This window comes from Dendropsophus ebraccatus, chromosome 1 (genome assembly GCF_027789765.1).
Source record: "Dendropsophus ebraccatus isolate aDenEbr1 chromosome 1, aDenEbr1.pat, whole genome shotgun sequence".
Classification (NCBI taxonomy): Eukaryota; Metazoa; Chordata; class Amphibia; order Anura; family Hylidae; genus Dendropsophus; species Dendropsophus ebraccatus.
The window spans coordinates 180,256,317-180,278,097 of NC_091454.1; the positions used below are offsets into that span (position 1 = coordinate 180,256,317).

The following is a 21,781-nucleotide window of genomic DNA, read 5'->3' on the forward strand; positions in this document are numbered from 1 at the left end:
CCCCAGTGATGCCTCTGGTAGGCCTAGTTAACAACCATCAATCATGTCCCTGGTAGCCTAGTTAACCCCCATCAGGCATGTCCCTGGTGGCCTAGTTAACCCCCATCAGGCATGTCCCTGGTGGCCTAGTTAACCCCCATCAGGCATGTCCCTGGTGGCCTAGTTAACCCCCATCAGGCATGTCCCTGGTGGCCTAGTTAACCCCCATCAGGCATGTCCCTGGTGGCCTAGTTAACCCCCAAATAAAAAAAATAAACATCCCACTCACCTTACCGCCTCTCCCACCCTGCCCATGTCCTCTTCTGTCCCAGGTCCTCTGTGCTGGTCTTTCTCCTGCAGGCGGCGCGCTATGAAATGATGTCATCGCGCGCGGCCCGCAGGAGACTGAAGACACGCACCGCTCTACTGGGGAAGAAGCCGGCATAGACAGCATCCTCCGGTGTCCGGCAGCTGTCACAGACACCGGAGGATGCTGTGTGCGCCGGCTCCTTCCTCCTCCAGAGCGGCGCGCATCTCAGGGGCCGGATGCGGCCCGCGGGCCGGAGGTTCCCCACCCCTGGCTTACACCCACACAAAAACAAAATATTTAAAAAATTCACCTGAAGCGTCCGTTATCTTGGAGCAGCAGATTGCCTTCCAGAGCCCTCTGTTTTGGGACAGTTTCATTTCACAAACCCTGTGTGTGTATGTAATAAATATATCTGGGATATACGCACACATCTATTTATCAAAGAGATGGAGGTCTTCTTCAACTGTGTTTGTCTTATTGAAAAAATTTAAACATTTTGCAGGGACATATAAATATTCTGTGATCTTTTTCTTAATTTTAATGTGGGAAGTAGCAGTTAAAGATTAATTGTCCTAGTGGGGCCGACCATTTTATTACGGAGTGTTCCACCCTGTGACTCAGGCCTCCCTGCTGTCAGTGTGGATACAGCCTGCAGCCTGAGGGCCCTATTCCATGGGATGATTATCGTTCGCATAATTAACGATAAACGATCCAAACAACCATTATTGCGAAAGACCTGAAATCGTTCACCCATTTACATGGAACAATAATCGTTACTTATGATCGTTCTTGCGGTCGTCTTGTCGTCACTATTGCGTTCGTCAATACTGCGAACGACGTCTTATTCAATGCGAACAATTTGCAAACGAGCAACGATAAAAATAGGTCCAGGTCTTACTAAATAATCAACGATTTCGTTCGGTCATTAATCGTTAACTGCTATTTAACCGAACGATTATCACTTATATTCGAAAGACTTAACGATAATCTGAACGATAATCGTCCCGTGGAATAGGGCCCTGAGTGTCAGACCTCTTGGCCCTTTATCTCTGCTATGTTGTCCTAGATCCCACAATAGCTCTTCCAGGTTAGGGCCCATAAAAGAGGCAGAATTTATGAGCGGAGTCTGTGTGGCGGATTCCGCTTGAAATTCTGCCTGTCCTATTGCTTCAATGGGATTTCTCCACTTGTAATTTCTGCCTCTTTTACTCAGTGTGCACAGACCCTTAGATAGAGATGCAGCCATTGTTACACATGGTAGATACATGTAAATCCTAAAACATGCTTGGTAACATGAATAATTTTCAATAAGACTGGTGAAAGAAATGCTCACCTTGATAAACTTTCCCTCATAATTTATTAAACCTCAATAAATAGCTTGTTTCATTTGAGGCAATTTATTTCAGAATGCTGACCAGCGGAGCACCACAGATCCCGCTCCTAGGGGCCCTACAAACAAAATGTCCAGACAGGTATTCTGCTGTCAATATTGATGGATAGCTGAACTTGAGTCGTCTGCTTGTATAAGCGTCATCCTGATGAGAAAACCACCTATGATATTTTGTTTTATACATTCATCCAGTAGTAGGAGCTCTTAGGGTATGTACACACTACAGAATTCCTGATTCCGCAGTCCATCCAAAGAATGAACAGGTTTATTCTTTGGCCGGACGGCGGAATTCATTGTGCATAGAATGGAGTCTATGACACGGACGGAGACCCACGCTTCCGCATGCTGCGGAATCCGTTGCAATTCCATAGTGTGCATGTACCCTTAGAGTGTAAAGATGTGTTCACGTGTGGCTGTTTTGTTGCATCTGTCCTTTTCTCATTGGATTTGCAGAAATCCATACTATAAAATAAGCAGATGCCAGGTTTCCATGACAGAAATCTCTGCAACAAATGCCATGTGTAAATATATATCAGAGCCTTCTGGTATTCCTCTGCCTACCAGGATAAAGAAGTTGGCTCTGCCCATTGAGTTTTGGGCATATGGAGGATGGAGAAGCCACCACTATTGATTCTCAATGAAGCTTGAACCAGGCTATGTACAGAAGTCTTAGACCATGAACGAAGCATGTGCTTTGCTGTTTTATTCACTTTGGAGACCAATCATCTCCTGATCGGTGGGGATCCCACTGACCAGCTACTTCTCCTCTGCCCTGCAGGTGTGCTAATATTATTAAACCAAATTTTATCCTAACCAGAACAGAGAAACTGCATTACTGGATGTGACACGACCATAGAGGCTATCTGTCTCTTACGGCTTCATTTGTCAAAGTAAGTTTTCAAGACATCTGTTTAAATGATTTGTTACCTAGTAAGGATCTAAGATCCGTCCCCTGGAACACGGTGCATACTTCTCCTTTGTTTTGGCTTCTAAATTGATTCTTCTTCCAAATCCCCTATTCTCAGACACATTGCATTGGAGAGAGACTCTTGCAGCGACATGGCAAGCAAAGGGTTAGGTATTAGTTGCAGCCTCTGCTAGTACAAGGTAACATGGTTTTGTAGAGAAACATGAATACCCATCCAGTCCTGCTAGTTTCCTGGTAACGCTTAGAAGAGGAGCACTTACCTTCAGTAAATGGCCTTTTGACGTCAGTTCTGTCTTCCTGTTAGAATTACAAGTGGATGTTTTCTCATTCTCAACTTTTGCTGCACAGTATATTTCTAGTAAATATTACTCACATATATAAAGGATTTCATTATATGTGCAGCCATTTAGTAAAACTCCTTGTCCTTTTTTCTACAAGGACTGCACAGATGTCTTAACAAAGAGTTGGTTTTATTATTTTCCTCCTAAATGGAAAGGTACAGGGCTCTGTGTAGAATAACATTGTCTATCAACTGTTTCTGGGAGAATTTTAATGCAATACAAGGTACTAGACAGATGTAGGTAGATCCATATAGATACATGGCAGCATCACACAGCTGTTGGTGACTGTGTAGGGGTATGGTTTTATTAATAATAATAATAATATTTATTTATATAGCGCCAACCGATTCCGTAGCGCACTGTTTTTTTTTTTTTGTTTGTTTTTTTTTAAACACAGTAAAGAGGCTACAATTACAAATGATAAAATTAAATTAGAATAAATAAAAATACATTATAAATACGAGACCTGCTCGACAGAGCATACAGACTACGAACTGGGGGTGACACAAGGCACAAGTGCTTTATTTGCCCCTAGTCCAGGCTTTTTACATGGAAGGAGCTGGATAAGACTGTTTCACGCCAATGTCCTGTTACAAGAAAAACGTATAAAGTGCATGGAACTGTCGAAGATATAGTAAAAAGTGAGGAGACAACAGAAGGGGGAACAAGATTAGGGAATGTTATAAGCAAGCCTGAAGACATGACTGTGGGTGTTGGAAATAAGTCTGAGGTCTTTGGGAAGGGCATTCCAGAGAACTGCTGCAGCACGAGAGAAGTCTTGAAAGTGGGAGTGTGAGGTTCTAATTATGGATGATGTTAGTGTAAGATCATTAGCGAAACGCAGAGCACGGGAAGGATGGTAGGTGGAGATGTATGGAGGGGCAGAGTTGTGGAGAGCTTTATGGGTCAGGGTGAGGAGTTTGAACCAGGGCTGTAGAGTCGGTAAGCCACAGCTCCGACTCCTGAATTTTATCAGGACCGACTACGACTCCCGACTCGGACTCCATTTTCTGCTCCTTCATAAATGGCCAGTCATATACCAGGGGAGTTATTTATTACGCTGGGTCAGCAGCTTATCCCTAATGTATTAAATTATCCTGGGGCGACTTCTAAGGGAATGAGGAAAGATATAATGCAGTGGATGCAGCTAGTCTCCAGCTTCTATGTCCTGAACTACTCACAACTAGACTAGATGGAGCAGGTGATCTTTTCCTGATGACAGTCTTCTATGTTTCTAACTAAATATTAACCATACACACAGAAACACTGCTAACAATGCCAGATACCTGTAAGATAGAGGTCAGCCATAGTGATATAGAGGGGGTCACACACAGTGATATGGAGAAGTCACACATAGGTATATAGAGGGGTCACTGTGGGTGCGGGAGCACGCCATAGCGCACGCACACACACACACACACACACACACACACACACACACACACACACACACACACACACACAGCCTGTTGCAGCTATAGCACGTGCACACACACACACACACACACACACACACAGCCTGCTGCAGCCATAGAACACTGAAGAAAAACACCACACAGAGGACAGAGGTTACTGCTACACTACGTATGTCTTCTCCTCCTCCTCTATAATACACAGGAAATCTTCATATTACACTGCTGCTCATATACAATCATCCAGCATCCAGGGAGAGAACCGCACAGATCTCCCCCCACACAATGGACGCTTTTCCTCGACCACCCTTATCTAATAGGGCCGGTGTCCTATTAGAATGTTGCTGATAATATATATTGATGAGCAAAACTTATAAAATTCAAAACTCAATTTTAAATAGTTCTAAGAGTCGGTACGTTTTTTCCAACTCAGACTTCGACTCCAGCCAAAACTAGTTCCAACTCCGACTCTGACTCCACAGCTGTGGTTTGAACTGTATTCTGTATTTAGTGGGTAAAGAGCGCAGTAACTGGCACAGGGGGAAGACGTCAGTGTAATGGCTGGAGAGGAAGATGAGTCTTGCTACTGCGTTAAGGATAGACTGAAGAGGGGAGAGCTTAGTTTGGCCTGCATGGCAACAATCTGGATCTATGTACTGTCCCCTCCTTTTTAATCGCTTCTAAGTATTTTGTTTATGCAAACACGACCGTGAATGACATCAGAGTTTGTATTGATGGACGTGATGGATTTGTAAAGCCTGTTTGTGAATACAAGCTAAACATTTACATAGGAAAATACATATATACATGCCACTTTAGTTGTGTACTATCCCCTTACAGCTTAGCTGTTTCCTACATTCAGTCCGCAGACTTCCTCCTAGCATAAGGAGACTGGAGCCTATAGTCTGGTGCTGGTTTATTGACTGAAGTGGGACATGGTATTGGGCATAGCGTGCTATAGTGCCTATGCAGAAGTCAGGGGAGGAAGAGTACTGTGCCTATCTACTGTTAGTGAGTAACCCTGTGTTATTCATATACTATATTATACTGTATTAATAATGTTTATATATTTTTGATGTCTTTGTGGTTTGCAGCCACTGGACCATTGCTATGACAAGCTCCGATGCTGCCCATCTGTTTTCTGTTACACTTCTTGTTGTTACACTTCCAATATTGTGACAAGGGAATAGTATCTTAGTGATAATGTGAAGTCTAGCGGCAGGCGGTCAAGCACATATACAGGCGTCTTTACTGAATTCAGGAATATATCCGAGGAGAATGACAGCCTTGTGGGGATAATCCTACTCATATACAGAATACAGCTGCAGCTCTGGGGTTTGCCCTTTATATTTTGTTCATTCCATGCACATAAATCTGGTGTACATGAAGAGGAATAGCCTACTTATACCTTTTAGTATATTAATTACATTACAATTAGCATATATTAAAAAATAACCCTTGTGTACCCCTTTATTTCCTATACTCCCCACCCACTTATGCAGCCTTTTCAAAATTCCTTTGGATTTGTGAACCTCCAACATGTTTACCCCCTATCTGATGAGAAGAGCACTCGCTGTATCCCATCTTTTACCTCCATGCTGATCCCCTTTAATTATGAGTTACCCCTTATGATGATCGAACATTGTCAGCCTTCTAGTCATACAGCACCTGTGGCCAGTGTGATACCCAGCACATGTGTGCCTCGATTTCCTGCCATATTCTGTACCAGTCCTTGAAGTGAGTTTGCCATTGGGTTTTCAGTTGAATATTTTGTTACGTATGATTGTTATGTCATTTAGGGAGGTACTGTAGGTTTAAGAGGGTCATTTCACCTCACTTTCTTCTAGTATGTGAACTTTCTTCTTCTTTCTTGCATCCTTTTGCTCATCCTTATGGTTCTTCTAAAAGGTTTAAAAAGCTCTTGCAACTTTCACGTCCTTGTGTTTGATCAGAGTTTTGTACGTATTCCTTGCAGAGCTGCTTCTTATTATATTTCTTGAGTTATATGCAATCTTAGCTATCATTACTGCTTTCACTGTCATTCAATTTACCTCATAACCTGAGATTTCATTAGGTCTCTGTTCATCTCTTCTGCTCAGCTATGTTAATATTATGGACCTTTGTATAGATCATCTGCAGATAGATTTTCAGATCTTTCTTTCACCTTAATCCCCTTTTATTATTATCCAAAGACTTACAGCCAGCAGCTCAATAGCTAATTGGAATAAAAGGGTGACAAAGGGGCCTAGACAGGGTGCCCGCCATCCTTACCTGTGCCCTGACTCCTTTATATAAATTATGGATGGGTCTTTCTTATTCTGCTATGATCTCTGTTTTGTTCTGTACCCAGGACACACAATGAAAAGCTTTCTAAGCCTCAAAAGATAACATGGCTGCTTTCTGTGTTACCTGGGTCCTGCAACTCATCCACTTTGTGTAAAAGTTTTTCATTTTACATACCAAGTCTTCCTCTAACAAAACCTGATTGATGTTTCCTTGGCAGAATGGCCTTTCTCACAGGCCGATTAACTGGTTAAGCAAATGTTCATGAAGGTCATTCCCAATGATTATTTTCCATGTGTAAGATGGCCGATGAATCTAATATGAGTTGTTTGGACACCACACCTCCCTATGTAAATTGCTATGTAACACACAATTAAACACCTGTGTAAAATTCAGGAATAAGGGCCATATTACAACCCGATCACATAAGGAAACAAGGCGCTCGCTTACTGAGCCTATTACACTGCTCGACTATCGTGCAACAAGGGATAAATATATCTAAATATATATATATAATATAATATAATGTGTGTATGGATATACAGTGGTGCCTCAGATTTACAAGCATAATTCGTTCCGGGACCGTGCTTGTAATCCAAATCCACTCTTAAACCAAAGCAAGTTTTCCCATAAAAAATTATAGAAATGCAGACAATTGGTTCCACACCCCAAAAATAATAATTTATTATTCTGAATAACACGTAAAACAAATGAAACAAACATTCAGAAAGAGCAGAATATGTGATATTATAAGTTACTGTACAGTAATGGAGAGGATGGGAAACACAAGGGGCGGACAGAGACTGCAGGGAACATGAAGGAATGATCAGGGCAGATGTGGGCACATACATGCAGCTCTCGGTCCGGGGAGAGAGGGGTTACAGCTATGGAGAGATTACCTCCACAGTCCTGTCCCCTGATGCAAGCCCCAGCCTGAAGTGGATCTATTATGATTTGGAAGGTGAGGGACACTTCCTGGGTCAGAGTACAGTGCTGTAGAACCGGCTGTGCAGGCCATGCCCCTCCTCCACTCGCCCTCCAACCCAGTACAGGGAGCTCTTAAACCAAAGCAATGCTCTTAAACCAAGTCACCATTTTGAAAAACTGAGAGCTCTTAAACAGTTACACTCAAACCAAGGTACCACTGTATATATATACATGTGTGTGTGTGTGTGTGTGTGTGTGTGTATATGTATATGTATGGCAGCACTGATTGGCTGAAGAGGAGCCGTTTGAAATTCCCGCCTCCCCTCTTCAGCCAATCAGTGCACTGAAGAGCGGAGACGGGATGGCTGAAGACCTGCTGCGCGGAGCAGGTAACGTATGACCGTGGGCCGGCGGGGGCGATCGGAGCGGCGAGGGGGGGGGGGGGCGGAGGGGGAGGGGGATGGCGATCGGAGCGGGGGGGGGGCACCGCAGCGGGGTTGGCGATCGGAGCGGCAGCGGTGGGAGGGGGCCACCGGAGCCGCGGCGGGTGGCGATGAGAGCGGCGGGGGCGGCGATGAGAGCGGCGGGGGTGGCGATCGAGCCGGCGCAGGCGGCTGCGGATGAGCGGGGGGCCGGGCAGCGGGCGGGCCGGGCTGCGGGCGCGCGATCGCAAAACTATTTTTCCGTACGGTATATCGTACCGTCTAAACGCTGATCGTTATGAAAAAAAATCGTTACTCCGACATCGTTAATCGTACGATCGGGCCAATTATCGCTTTGTGTAAACGCACCATTAGTGTGGTCAATGTATTAGCTAATATCTTTGTTAAAAAAAAAATTAAAAAAAATCTGTTTTAAAGTAGTAGTTCTGCAGGTCCCTGCGCCTTGCTGGACAAGGGGTGGGGAAGAGGTATGTCTTAAATTTTCCATTTAAGCAACACATTTGTGTGCACCTTTTTGGCCTAAGCCAAGTAATAGATGGTGCAGACTTGGCCTACACAGCGTGAATACACACTGTTACTGTGATAAATCTGGGCCATTCTTAGGTTTACACTGGGGTAGTTCACAAAAAAAATTATTTCAAATCAAATGGTGCCAGAAAGTGCCAGAGTTTTGTAACTTAATTATATTAAAAATTCTCAAGTCTTCAAGTAGTTATCAGCTTCCTGCAGCAAGTGGTGTATTCTTTCATGTCTGGGGAGCAGGAGAGGTTTTCTATGGGGTTTTGCTGCTGCTCTGGACAGTTCCTGACATGGACAGAGGTGGCAGCAGAGAGCACTGTGTCTGACTTGAAAGAATACACCACTTCCTGCAGGACATACAGTAGCTTATAAGTACTGGAAGGCTTGAGATTTTTTTTTAAAAGTAAATCACAAATTTCTGGCACCAGTTTATTTGAAAGAAAAAAAATTGGGGTGAACAACCCCTTTAATTCCTATAGATTTCCATTATGGCTGTCCATATCTCATCCTTTAATGTTAAGTATTCCGATGTATAGCCATCTGATGGCCTAAGTCTTTTGTTCAACAAAAAGATTTTGAACACCAACTCCAGTTTTTTTTTTTTTTTTTTTGCTTCATAAAGTGTTCCAGTTATTTGCCAAAACTTTTGACGGGTCAGGATTTGTGTTCAGATCTCCACTGATGGCTGAAGCACACTCCATAATTCCCTTCTGTCTCCATTGTAAGTTGCCTGTCCTTTTTATACGGCAATTAGAGGTGAGCACAACTCGAGCATGCAATGGGCTGGATCCATGTTTTCCAGGACTGCCTCATACTTCAGCCGAGTCTATCTCCCTGCACTCCATCGCATGGTTACCCCATAATACAACAGTATATTTTATAGGGTTCCCCGTCCATCCCAGTATAGTATCTTGTGTGTCCTCAGGCGGCCATGAACTTATCTGTGCGAATATTTTCACGTGTGTCCTGACAATCCTCCAGAGCAGCGGTGACCTTTGTGTGATGTCCCCTCAGTGAGGGGGGAGCCTGTTATCATCTGTTGTCTCACTGAGTGCCTGTGAGAAAGCTAAGGCCGCCTTGTCTCACACACCGCTCCTGTCCTTGTGGCAGATTACAGCATTCCTCCACTATATGGCCAGCTGGATTGTCTTTTTTGTTTTTTTCTTTAGTTTTGTTCATTTTTCTTCTTTAGTTTTGTCCTTACAGATAAACCTGTGTTAATGTACAGGGATTCCTAGTGTGGAATAATCCTGTCCAGTGTACAGCAAAGGAGATATAGGCATGGCAGGGACCTAAAATTTATACACCTCATTTGATCCCTACTGCTAATGTGCTATAGAGAGAGAGAGAGAGGCCTTGTACAAGCTGCCGCCAAGTCGCTCCTGCCTCTTGACTTGTTCTCATTGACCACATATGAAGACACTGGACCTAATGAACTATACAGGTTCGTGACAAGCTGCTGAAAGACTCGCCAAATTCGTACTCTTATATTTTTTTCCTGCTTTACATGTTTATTTGACAATACAAATATGGATACGCAGGATGCGTTTTAGCATCCATATTTTTCAACTGTTGGAAGACTTGTTGACTGTGTGGAGGCAGCCAGTAATGGTGCTTGATGGTCACCAGGATAACTTCCTTCATGCCTGGTAGTGATTCCCTAGACTTTCTTTCAGGGGACGTCACTGATAACATTTTATGCAGTGCATTGTAAAGGACGAACACTGTAAAGCCAGCCATACTCACTATAGCTATCGGCTAAATGATTGTTGACATGACCGTATTTTTCCTGACATTCTCAGAAAGAAATATACACACTGTGCTTTAAGTGTGCCGCTGCCATATCCCACTGATGATGGCAGAAACAACGGATTGGGCCCCACATTTCTGGTTACACAGGCCAATTTATCACCAATGAGCATTCCTGCAGGCGAGTAATCGGCCTATGTAAATGGGCCAGACATAGCAGAGTGTCCATTAGCCCAGAAGGCTGCAGCCTATACCATTGTGTACACATAGGTGCAATATGCAGCCCTGAGAATGGTGGAACTCTCCATATATGGTAACTTTCCTTATATGGGCAGTTACATCATCAGAGCTTCTCCAGGAAAGCTGGGTAGTTAGCTCTGTGTTAAGACTTCCTTTGTTCCTCTGACGCCCCCTGCAGAGTGGTGGTAGTATCAGAAACAACCCAGCAAAAATGTTTATTACGTATTGTGTGTCTGGCAGCCATCAGCAGTACCACCAGAGAAAATAGGCCCTGGCATCTTCAGGAAGCATCACTAATGGCCTATACCTTTTTTTGGCCCCTGATTCATTGTTGGAGACCACTAAACAGCTTGATGCTATCTGCACATTTTCTAATGTCTACTATACATTGTAATAATGGTGGGAATTCCCCCAATTTAAAATTTTTTATTGTATTTTGTAAAGTAACAGTGATTAAAAAAAAAAAGTCTTCTAAACAAGCATATGGGGCATGTGGCTTCTGCTATGTACACATGGACCTGAGCTAGACATATAATAGCTTCACTGGGCTGCTAAGACGGTCACAATGTGCTTGGCATTAGACAGGCCTTCCAGTACAGTTGGGGTTAACAATAACAAGCAGATAAAGTGACCACAGATTACTGACAGCTTGGGAAGGTTTTGGAGGAGAGCAACATCCGACCTTCAAAGAGTGAAACAACAGCTCCATGTATGGCCCTGTGCATGCTCTTACCCACCTGATTGGCTGGGCCCGGCTCGCAGCAGTGACAGGTGCTAGAGAAAGCTACACCTGTTCCTTCGTGTGCTGATCTAGCTAGGTTTGCGAGACACAGAACACATGCCAAAGTAATGCGAGATGGACTTGCAGGGCATTTTAGCTAATGATCACCGCCGACCTGCCACAAATTAACCAATTACACTGTATTATTGCAAAAATGCTTATCCTCATTGTAATGTCAGGGCAGCGACATGCCTTGTGCTCTGAACCAAAGCGTGCATCAGCAAGGCAGACTTTAAGGGTTGTATATTACTTTTTATTACAAGGATTTGGGTGACCAATAAACCATATGGCTGATCACATATACAGAGCACAAAACATCCTGTCTATTTATCTGCAACTAGCGCAGAGCTGTAATTTGGTGTATTGGTGTTGTGTCCTTGCTTTGAAAGATTAGGCCATGTAGCTGGCGGCATGTGGTCTGGGTGAGGCCACCGATGGGTTATTATCTGGCCCAGGACTCTGTACATGAGTCAGTGCAGGCATGGAAATTCCCTGGTCTAGCCCAGTGTGCTGGCTCTACATGACTGTGGTGCAGAGCTAACCCTGCAAACAGCTTACACCTCAGCTTTTAGGACAGCATTCTGTAGCTAACATTTTATTATTCCACTATGTGTTTTGTATACTACTCCCATATTAGCTGGAAATAGAAAAAAAACCATAGAGATGACATGGGAAAATATCCTTAACATCTTTTAGACTTCTATGTAATATTCTAATGGTTACTGTATAGAGATGAGCGAACCTCCAGCATGCTCGAGTCGATCCGAACCCGAACTTTCGGCATTTGATTAGCGAGCGGTGGCTGCTGAAGTTGGATAAAGCCCTAAGGCTATGTGGAAAACATGGATATAGTCATTGGCTGTATCCATGTTTTCCAGATTTATTTAAGTTCAGCAGCCACCACTAATCAAATGCCAAACGTTCGGGTTCGGATCGACTCGAACCCGGTTCACTCATCTCTATTACTGTATCATCCTCTGTTACAGATACAGCAGGGCTGGTTTTAGTTTAATGAATTACATCTGTAACACATTGTGAAGACACTTCATATAGTTTACCTGCAGTGATAGCACCGAGATTTGTCCGCCTTGACAAAACTCTGCTCTACTACATCTGCTCTGTTAAAGCGACTCTGTACCCACAATCTGCCCTCCCCAAACCGCTTGTACCTTCGGATAGGGGCTTTTAATCCAAGATCTGTCCTGGGGTCCGTTCAGCAGGTGATGCAGTTATTGTCCTAAAAAAACAACTTTTAAACTTGCAGCCCTGTGCCAAACTGGTGTGGCCTAGAGTGTGTGTGCATTAGGCTGGCACAACCTCTCTGTCCCTCCTCCCCGCCCTCCTCCTCATTAGGAATGCTCCAGGCATGTATTCTCCTATTCATCAGCTGTGTGAATACTGCACATGAGCTGAATCGTTTAGGCACCTGTGCAGTGTTCCTGCCAGTGGCATTCCTAATGGTGAAGAGGGCGGGGAGGAGGGACAGACAGGTGGTGCAAGGTTAGGGCACAGATACTCTAGGCCACGGCCGTTTGACACAGGGCTGCAAGTTTAAAAGATGTTTTTTTTTAGGACAATTACTGCATCACCTGCTGAACGGACCTCAGGACAGATTTTGGATTAAAAGCAGCTATCCGAAGGTACAAGCGGTTTGGGGGGGACAAATTGTGGGTACAGAGTCACTCTAAAGAGACTCTGTCAACTCCATATCTGGTTCGGAGCTACAGACCTGGGCAGAAAGGTGCTAGGGAGATATAACAAACCATACCTTTACTTTTGCTGATGGCCATTTGTAGAGATCTAAAATCTTAGCAGCTCAGGTGTCACAAAGCTGCCTGCCTGCTTGCTTTCACTGATTGATATACAGCGTTCCATGCTGGAAGGTGAGTCAGTCATACAGGGAGGGGGAGGGAGGAGGTGCTGCTGCTGCAGTTTGTCACCACCTCTGGGACACTTGAGCTGCTAATATAGAAGATGATTTTATACCTCCCTGGCATCTCATCAGATCTGTACCTGGTACATAGCTGACAGATTCCCTTTAAAAGCTCCTTATAAAGATCATTTATGTCAGTGAGATTGGATCTAGTGGGTCACAACGTGTTAAGTTTTGAGGGTAAATTCCTATGAGCTGAAATTTCTGCTGATTTTTTTTTTTTTTTTTTTTTTTTCTTTCAATTTTTCACTGGAAAAATCCACAGTGAAATACAGTACAAACCGAGTGGATGAGACTTCATCACATTATATCCACGTGAGGCATGGAAAATAACCTGCAGCGCTAGTTTTGAGTTCAGCAGCTTATGTCAGAATAGAATAGTTGAGGATTTTTCCTATTGATTTCAGCAAGTTTTCCCTGTGGATTTGTTACTCATATTATCTGCAGTAAATCCAAGCCATGTGGACTTAACCGTTACGGTTAGTGGTGAATATTGAGCTCATCAATACAGTTAGGTATGTTGGCTCTTGCTTACTTGGTCCTCTTTTGTACTTTTAAATGTAATAGTATTGTTCAGGTTCATAGGTCTTTTGCTTCTGTGCATGTATGTTACAGTATATGTTTGTCCTGTGAATAAATACTCATATACAGTAGGTCATGTTCACACTACAGTGTATGGTTTAGCATCTTGCATCCATATTTGTAAGCCAAAACCAGAAGTGAAATCCGCACAGGGAAAATGAAAATGGAAAGATCTCTACCACTTCCATGTTCACGATTTGGCAGTCAAATACTGATGCTACATAACAAAGTGTGAAAGGGGCCATAGAGGAGTTACATGCCTTGTAGTAGTGTATTTAGTCGTGAGATGAAGTCAGCTTGTGTCACTGTGGCATTTTAGAGGGGAAATTGTAGGTAAATCCTCCTTTTAACCATCTAGATATTAAGCTGTAATAGACGTGTTTTGCTCTTGGAGGGCAAAACTCCATTAGACCCAACGTCTGAATATTCAGCTAGTGCAGTTTGTTTGTGAATTTTCCAATTGTGTTTCAGACTCTCAAAAAGAAAGGCTTAGATGGTTGTGAGAGCCCAGATGCTGAGAGATACTTTGAGGAGGAGACATTCAGCAAACTAAATGAAGATAGTGATTTTGTTTTCAAGCGAGACCCTGTAAGTATTGTTTTACCCTTCTTCCCTTCCTTGTATGTGTTGATCCTTTTTATTGACTTTACTGTCTAGGCACTGAACAAGAAGGAGCACCGAGGGTGCGACAGCCCGGACCCAGACAGCTCTTATGTCCTCACACCCCACACGGAGGAAAAGTACAAAAAAATAAACGAGGAATTTGATAATATGATGCGCAATCATAAAATCTCTGTGAGTACAAGAGTTCTTTCTTTTTCCCGTCAGACAGTGGCAGACCACTACGGTGTAACCACAATGTAGGGCATACCTGTAGAGAGAGTTGGTTTCATGTTTTCCAGACTCCATTTATTATAGAAGAAAAAGAATTCATACAGTACCCAATGCATTGAATACAGAATGCATAACAAAATATAGAAACTTTGGACATGTGAAAAGCTGCAGAAAACAATAATGGGTCCATTTTTAGGGCCTACTCCATATAGGCTGAATACAGAGACAAAATACACTATATATATATATATATATTATATATATATATTTATATATATATATATATATATATATATATATATATATATATATAAAACTTAGGATCCTGGACTGGCCTAACCAACGCATGTGCTCTACAGGGTCCTTTCAATCCCTGGGGTTGTGTCAATTACCAGTTTATGGTAAATGTAACCCGCTCTATCATATACCTCCATTTTTTTTTTTTTTTTTTTTTTTTTTTTTTACTTGCGGTATATAAAGAAATGAAAAAAAAAAAGTCTGGATAAAGACAAACATGCACATGGACAAAAGTAAGAACAGTCACATAACGGTATGGTTTAAATAACAAAATGATTCATGGTAGCGTGAACTTTGGATGAAGTATTGAAGGAAGACATTACAGAAAACCACTGCAACCACACAGAGAAACCTTTGCAAAATATTCAGTGCTACCTCAGTGTCAAGACCTCTCAATATCTGTATAAATTTACACAGACAGTTATGTTTTAGATACACTGCTCTTTCCAGCATTAAAGGAGTCCTCCACTTTATAGTAAAATCTTTTAGTGTACAGAATAAGTAACTGTACTCGATGCACTTACTGACCTGGGTGCCTGATAGAGCTAAAATCTGAGGTACACAGGGAGCTGCTGTCAGTATATACAGTGAGTACACTTACTAATACTGTACACTGAGCTATTTTACTATAAAGTGGCCAACCCCTTTAATTTGAATTTTAAAGTCAGAAAATGAGCAGACCAGGCTAAACCCATTAGGTTGCTCCCAGACACTTGCTTTTTCTGGCTTTCAAAAAAACAAAACAAAAAAACTGCAGAAGAACTGACAGATTTCTTTGCCGTTTTTGACTTTAGGTGTGGTTGCTTTTTTTTTTTTTCTTTGCCTTTTGGAAAAAATATCGAATTCTATGAGAGAGAAAAGCCACGGTCTCAACCCTCAATATGATGTATTTTGGAAAAACTGCCGAAGAGGCAAAAAAACACCAGAGAGGGGATAAAAACTCCACCACAAAAAAAACCCCACGAAGCATGTATGGTATTTCATAAAATTTCAGTGACCATCAGCTAACATCTGGCTGCTACTTTTTTCACTAAAAACAAAACACCTTGGTGGTTTTGCAAACATTTTAGCCAGTGTGAAACCAGCCTTAAGAGGGTTTAGTTTTTTTCCGGTGCTGATACAGCACTTTTTGGACTCCCAGGGTCCTATAATGTCTAGGTTGAGGCTGTCTGGAATATCAAGCCGTTGCATATACTTAATAAGTGTCCCTGTCACTTCAGAAAACTTTTCAGAAAAGTCCAATTCACTCCTGAATCCTGGAGAGTCTATGAAGTTTGTAAGCCTCAGACACACGTGATGTCATTTGCGCTATGTTAAATCTAAAAACAGGTCTCCTATTGATGTATAAGGATAATGTTTGTACAATGTGTTAAGAATATTTTCTGTGCCTTGCTGTGTACTTGGCACTTATGTTCATAAACAGATGGGCTCTTTTTGCAATCTGTCAACCTGTTGCAGAAAATGTGAAGCTGTTTTTGCCAGGGATTTGTCTTTTTTCCCTATTTTGTTATGCATTCTCGCTTCTTTATTAATATGTTAAATTTCACCACTCCGCTGTTAGGGCCAAAACTGAGATCCGAAAAGGAGGCAATGTAACTTTGCCAGGTGGAGGATTTGCAAAATACCATAGATGCAAATGCTGACTTTACTTGATTGGGAATAGATAGAACATCTCCAACAGTTATGACTCAGGAGCTAACACATCTTCAGGTTCTCAGATTTTGCTTGAATAAGACACTGATCACTTGTGAGGTTTGAGCAAAGATCAAGTGATGCCCAGTAACCCCCACCCCTCCAATATATTCACTTTGTGCTGTAATATGCATTAGCTTGTCCATTTCATGACTGGCCATCAGTGGCCTACCACCATTTCACACTGCCATTACATAATAAAGTGTGTATAAGGTATGTACCTCGTTGTGTGTCCCGAATATATCACTCCTGGTAACCATGGACTACATTAAAGAAAATGTATGTGATGGCTTTGTTTTCCCATTACCTTGCTGACAAAATAAATTTTTAAAGTGACTCTGTACCCACAATCTGTCCCCCTAAACCGCTTGTAACTTCGGATAGTGTCTTTTAATCCAAGATCTGTCCTGGGGTCCGTTTAGCAGGTGATGCAGTTATTGTCCTGAAAAATAATTTTTAAACTGGCAGACCTGTGTCAAACTGCCGTGGTCTAGATTGTGTATGCATTAGGCTTGCACAACCTCTCTGTCCCCCCTCCCCATCCTCATCATCAGTAGGAATACTCCAGGCAGGTATTCTCCTATTCCTCACTTGTCTAAACACTGCACAGGTGCCTTAACAATCCAACCCATGTGCCGTGCTCACACAGGTGATGAGATTAGAAAATCTGCCTGGAGCATTCCTAATAATGAAGAGGGAGGGAGGAGGGACAGAGAGGTTGTGCCAGCCTAATGCATATGCAATCTAGGCCACGCCAGTTTGAAACCAGGTTTTGACACCTGCCGAACGAACCCCAGGACAGATCTTGGATTGAAAGCAGCTATCTGACGGTACAAGCGGTTTGGGGTGGGGGCGGTTGTGGGTACAGAGTCGCTTTAAGATCCTCATCTCTTGGCCCACTGTGTGTGTGCGTTGGGGGTGGGGATGCAGAGCTTTGCCCATTGACTGCTTGGCTTTACATTGCACTATCTAGGTAGAAAGCAAGACACTGCCACTTTAAGATAAAGATTGAGTACACATTCAGAGATGGATCATTGTAGCCCCAAATCCCATGAAAATATTGGAAATATAATTATTAGATAACTGTCTTGAATGTAATCTGTGTATTGTGAAAGGATTAGATTATAGAATTGCTTTATTCTGATATATACACACATATATACACTTATGACTGATATAATTGTGGTCTAAGTTGTACATTATTAATACAGAGGCTATTTGCCATATAACCATACTACTGTATCTTGATGATGGAGACCTGAGGAGGCCGGGGCTGTTACTTTAGTGAGTTAACCCCTTAATAGCCAAATTCACAAATAATTAATAGAAATAATTTTAAAAAAACAAACAAACTACATTTGTATGTGTAATGCACTAAAAGCTTATAATACAGGAATTTAGTGACCGTATAAGGAATACGTTCTATGAAAAGAATAGTAAATAAACAATCCAGTGTTAGAAGTAAATAGGGTTAATATAATAAACATGTCATCAATCTTATACATTCACTCTCTAGAGCTCCAGTAATTACTTCATACCAGCAAAAATGTTTTTTTTTTTTTTTATAAATAGATCTGTAGCCCCATCTGTTACGAGAAAATGTCACCAAGAAGAATCAATTACCGTGTAGGGGGAAGAAAAAATAGCAAACCTCTTTCTAAAGGCTTTTTTATACTGGCCGATCGTTCTGATGGCTCAATCATAACGATGATGGTCGAGATAAAAGGTCAAAGGTCATTGATGGTGGTTTTAATTTGTAATTGTGAATTCTCACACATATGAAGGAGAGTCAGAGGCAAGCAGAATTGACCATCCTAGTCCAGAAAGTTTTCTAAAGACATTGAATTGCTTATTTCCTAACATGTATATATTTTACATAAGGAGAGGGGAGTAAATTACTGCCAGATATCTTTAGCAGCAGCATATCTGCCTGCAGAACAAAGAGATTGGGCATGCTGAAAGCCAGGTGTCCAGTAACATCTGTCTTCAGGTGCATGGTCCCTATACATAATAAAGGCAGGTTAGGCTAATATAAGTTTACATAGCTGTTAGGTGATGGAGGCACATGGTACCTTTCATATATCCTATGTCTATGCTTTCATAATGTAGAAAAACACTTTATTCTTCAGTGCAAAGTGTCATACAGGCTTTCCCAAGCTCCTGATCTGCTGCAAGCTAAAATCTATCTTTCCCATACCCGACCCTGCTTTTCAGGGATTGGTCTGGGATTGGAGGGGGAGCAAGGAGGTGTTAAAATTGTAATGTATCAGGGGCTTGGAAAATGCTTTTATACCCCAGTGCAAAGTGTCAGAGACTTTTCCAACATTCTAGATGCTCAGATTGATATGTGAAAAGTACCATGTGTCTCCTTGACCTGAAACCTATTAAACAGGATCAGCAGTTTGGAATCTGTCTGCAGAGAACTCTGTGCTTACCATGAAAAATGCAAAATCTTAAGATTTTTAAGATGACATCTAGTGACAAAATCACAAACATTTACAAAAACTGGCAAAAAACTTAACTTGATAATTTTCTGAGTGGACTTCCAGCTAAGAGACTTTAAGAGAGTTTTATGCATTTTATTAGATTGTGGGCCAAACAGTCCAGTTTATTGTTTTGTTCATGTTGGTCAGCCCAACGGGATGTGCGGATGACAGTGGTGTAAGCGAGAGGCTGCTTAAGCAATCAGGCGGTTGTTCATGCAGCCCTGGCCGCACAATCATTGAGACAAAGTTAAAGCTCTAGTAGTGGACATGGGTCTTCCCATCTAAATTGGCTTTTAAAACTGTGATATACCTTTTAACTTTAAATAATGTTCCTGTTCTACTATACCATTTTATCAACATTGTGTTCATTTACATCTTATGTAATTTGCTGTATTGTAATATCTAGTTATCGTATAGCCTTTTCATGTGTTACTTACTTTTTACTCCTTAAAACAAGCCTGTTATGAATGCATTCTATGAAACCCCCATGTTTCCTGCCATCTACCGTGTATAAGCCTGTACCAATGAAATTGTTACCGTCCTATGTTTGTGCTTCTGTCCCATCAATAATCCATAATTCATGTTTATTCATTTCGCAGGATGTCATCTTTATATTCACATTTATGTGTAAGATTTTTGGATATTATGTGAATTTTACTTTTTTCATTATCTTGAAAGTAATATTGATATTTCTGTTTGCAGCCTGGACTACCGCAGCAGAATTTCTCCATGTCTGTGACGGTCCCAGTGAGCAATCCCAACCCATTACCCTACAGTTCTCCTGGCAACACGCTTGTCACTGCTTCATTAGCTGCCAGCACCTCATTGACAGACACAGGCATGCTGTCCCCACCACAGACATCGCTGCATCGAAACGTGGTTTCTCCAGGGGTGTCACAAAGGCCCCCGAGCACTGGAAATGCAGGTAAAGGGAACATGGGTTATAGAAACAGTTTCTCAGCTTTGTCAGTGAGCCATCTTATCTTTTGTTCCAACATAACATATTGCTTATCTCTTAGTCAGGGAAATAGGAGCACATTCGTAGTGATAAGTTGTGAATATTTTTTATGTGTATTTTTCCCCCCCTTTTTTTGGCATCATATATTAAAACATGATTTTTGGGCAGATCAAAACTTCTTAACATTGGAGAATTCTATTATTTAAAGGGATGCTGTCGCCTCCAAAACACTCGCTTAACTTATCAGTAGATTATACAATCATAGAGTATACAACTCTGATTCTATATCTGCAATTTTTATCTTTCTATGTTCTTGTGTTTCTTTGCTATAAGCCCAAAAATGAAGGAGTCTAAGTAGTCCTATCCATTATATTCTTAAGCTAAGTAGTCCTCTCTATGCATCGACATGCCCAATTTTAGGCTTACAGAGGGGAAATACAAAGGAGTAGAAAGCTACAAATTACAGATTTGGAATCATCATCCTTTTAGATGACTTTAGTTTGGGGTTTTGAGGAGGGTAGGTTGGAGGTGACCGAGTCCCTTTAAATAAAATAAAAGCAATAGGGTATATATTGGTATAGATACGAGTCCTTGGCAAGGTGGAGCTGCTATTTTGTTCTTGTCTTTTTTTACTCCATGCCATAGGCATGTAAAGACATCTAAACTAAACTTTCAGTGTAAGGACGCTGCAGACAGCTACACATACCTCAGCTTAGTGGCCCCTGTTGAATGTATCAGGTTGAAAAGGATATTGCTAAAAATTTGTCACATTAGTATTTTTTGGTTTTATATGCAGGATGTCTGAGTCTTTCTAAACACAGTTAATTTTAATGGGGAGGTACCCTGCCTTTTTTATAATCTTGGGTGAATTGGAGCAATAAAAATAAATATGTTCAATTCCCACTAATGAGTGGCTGATGGTTGAATTTACAGTGGAGCATGTGGCATGCTTACATTGAATGTTACATAGTCCTAGTCAGCATTTTTTTTTTTTTTTTGCTAATAACTCTTTCACTGCATTCCGTATAATTTATCTTCCATTAAATTTCCTTCCATTTTCTTAGGTGTAATGTTGTGTGCATCTGACATCTCTGTGCCAAATGGTGCTGGTGCCAGTCCAGTGGGTGAGTACGGTGCAAAATTTATGTTTTTAAAAAATAATAATCACAGCAATTGACTTTTAGGAGGAATATGGCCAAGATGCAGATAGGCATTTTAGTCCTAAGGCTGACCTTGCATATCTGATAGCTGTTGGCTGATCTGTTTTGATCCTCCTTACACATACACACTTGGCTCAGGGAACGTTGAGCGGCCCCCATATGCATTAGATAGTCCTTCAGTCCCATTGGAAATACAGGGCTTAGCTGACAGAAAATTAATATGTATGGCGACTGTAAAGTGTTTAGTGATGGGTTGGAAAGAGAAATAATTGGTACAAAGTTACTTTGAGGTAACTGATTGTTGTTGAACTTAACTTGCTGAGAGGTTATGAAATTATGTTTCATCATTTTCTTGGCTGTCTGATATGCAAGCACCGCTATTGGCAGGGGTGTGACTATAATCCGAGAACGAAGCCAGGAGTGTGACAGTGTCTGAAAGACTCATTATCCAGGGGATTCAGTACTATGAAGTATATGTGATAGTTGGGGGAGATATGACATCATGGTTCCTGGAAGAGGAGTCCACCCCTGAGGGCC

The 21,781-nt window shown here is 41.8% G+C and overlaps 1 protein-coding gene across 10 annotated transcripts in view; it reads left to right on the top strand.

Moving 5' to 3' along the window:
- MEF2A (myocyte enhancer factor 2A) overlaps positions 1-21,781 on the top strand; it is a 97,793-nt gene that overhangs the window by 66,816 nt on the left and 9,196 nt on the right. For 6 of the 10 annotated variants that reach the window (XM_069985121.1, XM_069985157.1, XM_069985127.1 and 3 more), the window contains exons 4-7: positions 14,289-14,405; positions 14,475-14,612; positions 19,829-20,051; positions 21,149-21,208. In XM_069985121.1, the coding sequence (XP_069841222.1) occupies positions 14,289-14,405; positions 14,475-14,612; positions 19,829-20,051; positions 21,149-21,208 (538 nt within the window). The remainder of the gene's footprint in view (positions 1-14,288; positions 14,406-14,474; positions 14,613-19,828; positions 20,052-21,148; positions 21,209-21,781) is intronic. The other 4 variants (XM_069985173.1, XM_069985188.1, XM_069985164.1 and 1 more) reach the window with 2 other exon arrangements.